At 44.2% G+C, this 10,000-nt stretch overlaps 1 protein-coding gene across 1 annotated transcript in view; it reads left to right on the forward strand.

The window, feature by feature from the left end:
• Window positions 1-10,000, forward strand: part of LOC125286055 (dedicator of cytokinesis protein 2) — a 115,902-nt gene that overhangs the window by 10,916 nt on the left and 94,986 nt on the right. The window contains exons 14-20 of the mRNA XM_048230741.1: window positions 279-377; window positions 874-946; window positions 1,239-1,342; window positions 7,641-7,830; window positions 9,184-9,281; window positions 9,491-9,580; window positions 9,718-9,818. Of these exons, the coding sequence (XP_048086698.1) occupies window positions 279-377; window positions 874-946; window positions 1,239-1,342; window positions 7,641-7,830; window positions 9,184-9,281; window positions 9,491-9,580; window positions 9,718-9,818 (755 nt within the window). The remainder of the gene's footprint in view (window positions 1-278; window positions 378-873; window positions 947-1,238; window positions 1,343-7,640; window positions 7,831-9,183; window positions 9,282-9,490; window positions 9,581-9,717; window positions 9,819-10,000) is intronic.

Below are 10,000 nucleotides of genomic sequence, written 5' to 3' on the forward strand. Positions count from 1 at the left end.
GGAGCGTGTGGGTCCCTGGCGGAGCTTGTGAAGACGCCGCCGTGCGTGTTTGCTCCTCTTGTGGGGCCCATCAGTCACACTGGTCTGCCGGCTATCTAACGCTCCTCTGGGCTATCTAGCAGTAGGTGGGCTCTGGAGAACGCGATTGATGGTTTCTCTTTTCCTCTATCTCACTCCTCTCCTCTCTTTCTCTCTCTCTCTCTTTCTATCTCTCTCTCTCTCTCTATCTGTCTCTCTCGCTCTCTCTCTCTGTGTCTCTGTGGCCTCTTTTCTTGCAGAATTCTATCTGCCTCGGGGCGGGAGACAAGCCGCTGAACGAGTACAAATCGGTCATCTACTATCAGGTCAAGCAGCCCCGATGGATGGAGACTTTCAAGGTAAAAGGGAAGTGTGTGTGGTTGTGTGTGGTGTGTGTGTGTGTGTGTGTGCGTGTGGGGGTGTTGGAGCAGGTGGGGCTGTCAGTGAGAGTGAGTATTTGAGGACATGGGGAAAGAGAGGAGGAAAGAAATAATGGGAGCAGTGTGTGTGTGTGTGTGTGTGTGTGTGTGTGTGTGTGTGGGTGTGTGTGTGTGTGTGTGTGTGTATGTGTGTGTGTGTGTGTGTGTGTGTGTGTGTGTGTGTGTGTGTGTGTGTGTGTGTGTGTGTGTGTGTGGGTGAGCTGAACTAAATCTACTTGTTTGTGTGTGTGCAGTGTTACAGTGAACTGAACTAAATCCATCTGTGTGTGTGTGTGTGTGTGTATATGTGTCACGCGTGCCTGTGTGCGTTTGTCGTGTGCATGTTTGTGTGTGTGTGTGTGCGTTACGCATTCATGCATTCGTTGTGTGTATGTTTGTTGTGTATGTGTGTGTGTGTGTGTGTGGTGTTCTGCAGGTGTCCATCCCACTTGAAGAGATGCAAAGAATCCACCTGCGCTTCATGTTCCGCCACCGCTCCTCCCAAGAGTGTGAGTCGCACACTGATGATGTCATCCTCCTGCTCCCCCCCAGCAGTCACGCAATTTAGATGGTCATATTCACTGTCCCTTAAACACATGTTATTATCCCACTAAACAGGGAAAGATGGTGAAATGCTGTCCTTACATATGCTGAGACATGGAGGGCAGGAGATACAGTGGACAATAATATTATTAATATTTATTAAATTAATGTATACAAATGGTAGATATTTAATGGATGTATATGTGGTTGATGGTGGCGATAGCCTTTGACTCCTGCCCTGTGCCTGTACCTCTGTAGCCAAGGACAAGAGTGAGAAGAACTTTGCCATGGCATTTGTGCGTCTTATGAAGGAGGATGGCACCGTGCTTCAGGATGGACCCCATGACCTGGTGGTCTTTAAGGTACGTATTTGTGTGTGTGTGAGTGTGTGGTGTGTGTGTGTGTGTGTGTGTGTGTGTGTGTGTGTGTGTGTGTCTGTGTGTGTGTGATAGAGAGAGAGAGAGAGAGAGAGAGAGAGAGAGAGAGAGAGAGAGAGAGAGAGAATGTGTGTAAATGCTTAGTCAGCAGTCCAGGTGAGATTTGTTTCTGAGTGAATGAGAGCTCCCTCCTGACTGACTGGCCTTTTAAAAGGATCCACCTCTGGCAATCTCTCTTCTCTTCTCTTCTCTTCTCTTCTTCTCTTCTCCTCTTCTCCTCTTCTCTTCTCCTCTTCTCCTCTTCTCTTCTCTTCTCCTCTTCTCCTCTTCTCTTCTCTCTTCTCTTCTCTTCTCTCCTCTCAATCCTCTTTTTTCTTTTAACTTGCCCAAAATGACCCTCTCTTCTCTGCAATCCTATTTCACACTTTTCTCTCTCTTTTCAAACTCTAAAACTCTTCTACCCCCCACCCTCTCTCTCTCTCTGTCTCTCTCTGTGCTCATGGTTGGTGGAGGGTGGTGAGTCAGTGGTGAGGGATGGTGTTTCGTTGCTGTACCGCTGAACGAAGTGTTCTGTTTAAATCTCTATTTCTCACTTTACTTTATTTTCTTTCTTTCTATCTATATTACTTTCTGCTAGAGTACTAAAGATTTTGCTTGGTTTAGTTTTTTTCTGGCAATAAACAGGGGTTTTCCCTAAATCGACTGCCTCCAGTCTTGTGCTGGAATCATGGCAGAGATTTTGGTCAACTAACCTCGGCCATGCTGTTAAAATAGCATCGCAGCCAGTGTTGAGGATTGTAGTTTGGCTGCCGGAGAAATTGTTGGTCATGAGAATATCGATCAGCATCTCGCATGAACAACGCCATTGTGCTTTTCTTAAAATCAATTGAGTTTGCCAATCAGCTGACGGAGAATGGCGCAGGATAGGTGTCGTTTTTACCTCTGTTGCCCCTCTTTCTACGCCTTCCAAGAAAGTCATTTTGTCTAATGTCCCCCCATTCATTTCTGATGAGATTCTAGGACAAACACTGTCGCTTATGGCAAAGTGGTCTCAACAATTAAAAAAAAATCCCGATTAAGTAGTAAATCTCCGCTGTTGAAACATATAGTGTCCTTCAGGCGCCGTACATGATCCTTAAGAATAACAATGATGAATTGGACTTGACAATTAATGTGACTGTGGATAACTTTAATTATGCGATTTATGCAACAACTAGCTGCTATGAAATGTTTTGGTTGTGGACAATCGGGCATCTCGTATGCTGCTGTCCTGATAAAAAAAAGGATGACACGAATAATAGTGGAAACAGTGAAAATAGCAATGAATCTAGGGTGATGTGGCAGAGGGAACGCTCTAAAGAGACCAACAACGAACCTAATGTTAACTTTGGTGCAAATAATGAGGAGGAGGCTGCTGCCTCTGCTAGTGGGCCGAGATCGGCTGATGGGGAGGATCTTTCCGCACTTTTGGGGAGACTATCACTGATTCTCAGAACTGTCAGGGGAGCAATGATGATGCCATTAATGGGGAGGTTTCCGCCGCTATGGAAGACATGGAAACCTCCGTTGGAGGAGGACAATAATGTGTTTAAAGCACCGCCGAATAAAAGGAAAAAAGAAAGCGATTATAAAGAATAAAGGGGACGCTTCATATAGAATTGACTGATAATGAGAGTGAAAGTGATCTTTCTGACTGTAGTGTAACCTGCAGCTTGCATGACTAAGCCGCTATCGCACTCGCAATTATAGAGTGGAGGATATAAAGAAATTCCTTAAGGACACAAAACATTCTAGGAAGGTCCGGTAGACGAATTTTTTCCTGACATTGAACAGTTTATGAACAAATCACGAAGCATTTATGCGTGATGGTAGCATCACTGATCAAGAAGGATTTCGCCTAAAAAAAGATTCTCACAAAAACTCAATGTTCTACTGAATGCCAACGATGACAAATGTTAAAAAAACAATTTCCACTTTGTGTCCTAGGATGGCTGATTGCATATGTCTATATTTATTTTGTTATTTTTCTTTATAATGATGGGTGAATTTCGTGGTTGTTTCTTTAAATGTAAATGGCGCAAGAGAAAAATTAAGAGGCTCTCTGTGTTTGAAACAATCAGACAGAATAAGTTTGATGTTCTCTTTATGCAAGAAACGCACAGTGATGCGCCTAATGCAGCTGCTTGGGCTCAGGAGTTTGATGGTCTGTCCATACTTAGTCATGGTAATTCTACTAGTGGTGGGGTTGCAGTTCTGTTTTCTAAGTCCTTTATTCCCATCACTTTTGATGTTGATGAAGTTATAGAGGGAAGACTTTTAAAGGTCAGAGCCCAGTTTGAAAATCGTTTTTTTGTGTTTATTTGCATTTATGCTCCTACACTGGCAACAGATAGAATGCTGTTTTTAAATGCTATTGGAAATGTTATAAAAAAATTGCTGTTCAGAGGATATTCTTATCCTTGGAGGAGATTTCAATTGTACTGCACAAAATTTTGACAGAAATCATGTCGAGTCAGCACATGCCCTCTCAGAGACGGCTTGTAGAGATTATGAAGTCCAATGATCTTAGTGATATTTGGAGGAACTTTCATGGTGAACAGAAGCAATATACTTGGGCACACTCATATAATAATTGTTTGTCTCTTTGCAAGACTTGACAGGTTTTATGGTTTCAAACATCAGCGTAGTCTATTCAGGAAATGTTCAATAATTCCAGTTGGCTTTTCTGACCATAGTTTGGTTTTCTGTTCTTTATTTCTAGAATTTGTAGAACCAAAAAAGTGCCTACTGGCACTTTAATACCAATTTGTTGGCTGATGGCCATTTTAGAGAAGTCTTCCTTTTTTTTTCTGGAAGGAATTTAGAACCACGAAATCCTGTTATAAGTCTTTGCAGCAATGGTGGGATTGTGCCAAGGTACAAATAAAACAACTCTGCCAGGAGTATACAGCCAATGTCACAAGGAACATAACACTCTCAATGGAAAAAAATAGAGGAGGAAATAATCAACTTCAAAAATCTGGCAGAACAAACGGGTGATCAGGCACCCACTGAAATTTTAACTCAAAAAAAAAGAAAACAGTGGCTGACTTTTTTAGGTTTGAGGGCACAGGAGCTCTGGTCAGGTCCCGCCCCAGAGTGTGGAGCTGATGGATGTACCATCAAAATTCTTTTTTAACTTGGAGGTAAAGAATGGACAGAGGAAGTTCATTCATGCTTTGAGGTCTGAAGACGGGAGAATCCTTTCTAATTCTCCAGAAATACACAATAGAGCAGTACATTTTTATAAGGAGTTTTATAACAGCTTAAAATCCACAAGATCAGGCTACTGACAAGGCTTTTCTTTGTGACCTACCTAAGGTATCTGAAGAGGCAAACACAGCCCTTGGAAGGGTGTTGACCCTAGAGGAGCTGGAGAGAGCCCTCCACAGTATGGAGAGTGGCAAAGCACCTGGGGTGGATGGCCTGCCAGTAGACTTTTATAAGTCCTTTTGGCCAGAGTTGGGCACAGATGTGCTTGCTGTTCTGAGAGACAGCATCACCAGAGGGGTGCCAAAAAAGGGAGACCTGACAGATATAAGGTCCTGGAGGCCGGTGTCAGTCCTCTGCTCTGAATACAAACTGCTGTCTAAAGTTTTAGCAAATAGACTTGGGGAGGTTTTGGAGCAGGTAATCCACCCTGACCAGACCTACTGTGTGCCAGGCAGATTGAATCACAACAATGTTTCCTTCATCAGAGATGTCTTCTATATTGGCAAATACTTCAATCTGGATTTTGGTGTGGTTTCAATTGACCAAGAAAAGGCTTTTGATAGGGTTGAGCATAATTATTTGTGGAATACCTTGTCAGCCTTTTGGTTTCAGCCCCAATTTTATTCAATGATCAAAGCATTGTATTGTGACATTGAAAGTATTCTCAAGGTTAATGGTGACTTGTGCGCCCTTTTAAGGTATACAGAGGTGTCCGCCAAGGATGTCCCTTGTCGGGCATGCTGTATAGTCTGGCTATTGAACCTTTCCTTGTAAGGTTGAGGAAGGAGATTGTTGGAGTGAAAAATCCCTAACTGTGATGATGTTTTAAATTGTCAGCTTATGCTGATCATGTGGCTGTCCTTGTTAATGGCCAGAGAGATGTTGACACGCTTTTAAAAAAATTTGCAATGAATTTAAGGTTGTTTCTTCAGCAAAGGTAAATTGGTCAAAAAGCATAGCCTTGCTGGTTGGGAGTTGGGTGAGTGGCTAACCTGGTCTGCCTGATGGCTTAGTTTGGAATAGGGTGGTTTTAAATACCTGGGTGTTTTCTTAGGTGATGATGCTTTTATTCAAAAGAATTTTGATGGGGTAATTGAAAAAGTTAAAGGTCGCCTAGAGAAATGGAAATTTCTTTTCAGTATTACTGCTGCATACAGGGGCATGTTCTCATTATTAACAACCTGGTTGCATCCTCTCTTTGGCATCGGCTGGCTTGTGTGGATCCTCCTTCAAACCTGCTACCGAAGATTCAGTCAGTCCTGGTTGATTTTTTTCTGGGACAATCTACACTGGGTACCTCAGAGTGTTTTATATCTGCCTAAGGAGGATGGTGGACATGGACTTATTCATCTACAGAGTCGAACTGCTGCCTTCGCCTGCAGTTTGTACCAGCCGCCTTCTCACAGGGTCACTGGACTCAAGCTGGAAAGCTGCAGCCTGTTGTATTTTACAACTTTTTGAAGGGTTGGGCTTAGGTAGGTCTTTGTTCTGGTTTAATCCAAATAGAATGAATTTTAATTTACTTCCTGCATTTTATAAGAATCTGTTCAAAGTCTGGTCTCTGTTTATAATTCAACCCACCCGACAGACAAGCTCATTATTCTGGTTGTTAAAGGAGCCTCTGATTCATGGTTCGGTTCTTGATGTGAGTCAGGACTTGTCCCTGGTACCTACTTCTAAGCTTATCAGCTCTGGAGTTACAACCCTTGGGGATCTAGTAGAGTTTGCTGGTCCTGATATCAGTAATAGCCATACTTTAGCTCAGCACTTAGGTGTGAAGTCCATTAGGATAGTTGATCAGCTACTTGGGAAATGGCGGTCTCTCCTAACTGGGGAGGAGATGCAATTGCTTGGAGATTATTTTGGGGGGGAGTGTAGTCCTGACTGCCATGACCCCTTTCCCAGACTTACTCTACTTCCAGATTTAACAGGTTGCACTGGTTGCTTCTTACTCCCAGATAGTTTAGTTTTCCTGGGTCCTACAGCTGCAACTAGTAAATCATTGTACAAACTGTGTGTTCTCTCCCTAAATAAAAGGTCTCTGGACAAGAGGGTGGATACACCCTGGCTGAAGTGTTGCAGGTTGAAAATGATGTCAAACCACAATGGCGTATGCTGTACAAGTCACCATTAACTAAAAAAAGCTGGCGATCTACAATGATTTATTCTGCTTGGTGCAATAGCAGTGAATGCTTTTATTTGTTTTAAATCCAATGGTTGATCAGGGGTGCCCTTTTTGTTCTGTAAGGGAGACTGTATTCCATGCCTTTATGCACTGCCAGAGGCTCAGACCTCTTTTGCTGTTTTGATGGCACTTTTTCTTTAAGTTTGATGAAAGTTTCTCTTCGAGATTTTCATTTTTGGTTTTAAATATGTACAAAAGCATCGCTTCAAGTGTCAGCTCCTAAACTTTCTGCTTGGGCAAGCAAAGATGGCGATATATGTTAGTCGTAAAAAGGAAAGTTGAGCAGGATGTAGATGTTGATATCCTAATGGTGTTTTCTATTCTTGCAAGGTGTCAGATGTTGATTGATTTTCATTTTTATAAATCTATGAAGATTCTTGATGTTTTTGAGGAAAAATGGTGCTACAACAGCGTGATGTGTATTGTTGAGAATGATAAGCTACAGATTGCACATTACTTTATTTAACTCTCCTAACTTTTACTTTTTGAGGATAGTGTCAAGTTGATCTTGATGTATTTTTAAGATTGTAATAAAGAGTTTTTGAAAATTCAATTCAATTCTCTCTCTCTCTCTCTCCCTCTCCCTCTCCCTGTGTCAGTGTGTGTGTGTGTGTGTGTGTTTTAGGATTTAAGCCTTGCAGTAGGGGGTTTAATATTGAATGTGTTTTGCAACACGTGTAACACATGATTGTCAACGCATGGTATAGCTGTATGAGAAAGACAGACAGAGGTTTAAAATAGAAGTGTCAACCCTCACCATTTCTCTTTCTCTCCTCCTCCTCCCGGGGTCTGTGTCCCTCCATCACTCCCTCCCTCCTTCCCCCCTCTCCTCTCTCCTCTCTGCAGGGTGACAGTAAGAGGATGGAGGACGTGAGCTCCTACCTGTCCCTGCCCTCCTCGCGCAGCCACAGCGACGTCCACAAGGGGGCGACATTGATGCGCAGCTCCAGCAGTGTGGGGGGTGGCCTGTCCGTCAGCTCCCGAGACGCCTTCACCATCTCCACCCTTGTCTGCTCCACCAAGCTCACCCAGAACGGTGTGTGTGCGAGCGTGTGTGTGTGTGTGTGTGTGTGTGCGTGTATATGTGTGTTGTCAGTTTGTCTAAGTGTATCTGAGTGTGTCAGGGTAAGTCACTTTATGGGAGGAGACAGTCACTGTTGTACTGTTGCCTCCTCTGCCACTCACCCACAGATCTCTGTCTGTCGTTCTCCCCTCTCTCTTTGTGTGTGTGTGTGTGTGTGTGTGTGTGTGTGTGTGTGTGTGTGTGTGTGTGTGTGTGTGTGGTTGTGTCTGTGTGTGTGTCTGTCTGTCTCTTTCTCTGTGTGTCTCTGTGTGTGTCTGTGTGGTTAATTGGTATTTCCCTATGTGCTCTCTGGCATTTTTAGATAGCATCACCGTGCTCACAACTGAGAACTGTGTGTGTTTTTGTATGTGTGTGTGTGTGTGTGTGTGTGTGTGTGTGTGTGTGTGTGTGTGTGTGTGTGTGTGTGTGTGTGTGTGTGTGTCTGTATGTGAGTTCTTGCGTGTGTGTGGTCTGTCAGATATGCATGGGAGTTAAACGAGTTTAATTTTGTTACTTCCTTGCAAAGTCACACATCTACAGTGTACACACACACACACCACACACACACACACACACACACACACACACACACACACACACACACACACACACACAGAGTGAGCGTGAGGGTCCTGAGACACAGGTGTAGGTGAGCAGCTGCTCTTGAGAAAGCCAGTTAATCATCCTAATGAAGGTGGCCGTATGATCCATCATGCCGTCTCACACACACACACGCAGCCAGATGGAGAGAGAGAGAGAGAGAGAGAGAGAGAAAGAGTGAGCTGGGAGAGAGGGAGAGAGAGGAGAGAGAGAGAGAGAGAGAGAGAGAGAGAGAGAGAGAGAGAGAGAGACAGAGGGAGAGAGAACACACTGGGCCGTCCACTCACACGCAGGCATGGGCAGCAGGCTGTGCTAAACGCCTGAGTCAGCCTGACGTGCGTCCCCACATTCCCCACTACACATTGGCTCACACACACACACACACATTCACATGTGTGCATGTACACACATACACATACAAATATGCTACAAACACACACACACACACACACACCTGCACACACTCTCAGAAACCTAGACACATCACACCAAAAAGCTGAAGCTCCCTGTTTTGTTTAAAGCTGTTTTTGTTTGGTGTGATGTGTGAAGTGATTAGCACAGAAGCTCTGCCTTTTGACTGTCATCCTGTTCTGAAGTGTTTAGCACCAGTATTTGCAGTGGTACTGAGAGCAGTTGTTTTTTGTTAAGAGAATGTTTGTGTGAATTCTTTCACTCTCTCCTTTCACCCCCCCCCCATCTCTCTCTCTCCCTGTCCGTGATTAATAGTGGGTCTACTTGGGTTGCTTAAATGGAGAACTCGACCTGAACTCCTCAAGGAGAATCTGGAAAAACTGAAGATCATAGATGGCGAGGAGATTGTGAAGGTGTGTGTGTGTGTGTGTGTGTGTGTGTGTGTGTGTGTGTGTATGTGTGTGTGCGTGTCTGTGCGTGTCTGTCTGTGTGTGTGCGTGCGTGTGTTTGTGTGTGCGTGTGTGTGTGTGTCTGTGTGTGTGCGTGTGTGTTTGTGTGTGTGTGTGCACAATGTGTGTGTGTTGTTTGCTGCTTCGGCTCATCCTTGTTATCTCTGGGGCAGTTTCTGCAGGACACTCTGGACGCTCTGTTCAACATCATGATGGAGCACTCCCGGACAGACGACTATGACATACTGGTCTTTGACGCCCTGGTGAGCACTCTGCCTCTGTGTTGATACAAGGCTGCGGAGAAAACTAAACATTTGCTCTCTCGGCTCGCTCTTTCATCAGCTGGCTGTCCTTTAACGACCGTCATTGACCTGACCTCTCTTCCCCTTTTCTCTCCCAGATCTATATCATAGCCCTGATTGCTGACCGCAAATTCCAGCACTTTAACACGGTGCTGGAGGCTTACATCAAGCAGCACTTTAGTGCAACGCTTGCCTACAAGTGAGTGTGTGTGTGTGTGTGTGTGTGTGTGTGTGTGTATTACAAACACTGTTTATGTAAATTTTTTCTACCTTTCCAGGACCATTTAGATTTTGTCCCTCCATTTAGATTGTCCCCTAGTTGTTCCTAATTTGTATTGTCCCACCTCCATTGCCTCCCAGTTGTAATAGTGTTGTGTAGCC

Source organism: Alosa alosa, chromosome 21 (assembly GCF_017589495.1).
Source record: "Alosa alosa isolate M-15738 ecotype Scorff River chromosome 21, AALO_Geno_1.1, whole genome shotgun sequence".
In the NCBI taxonomy this organism is placed as follows: Eukaryota; Metazoa; Chordata; class Actinopteri; order Clupeiformes; family Clupeidae; genus Alosa; species Alosa alosa.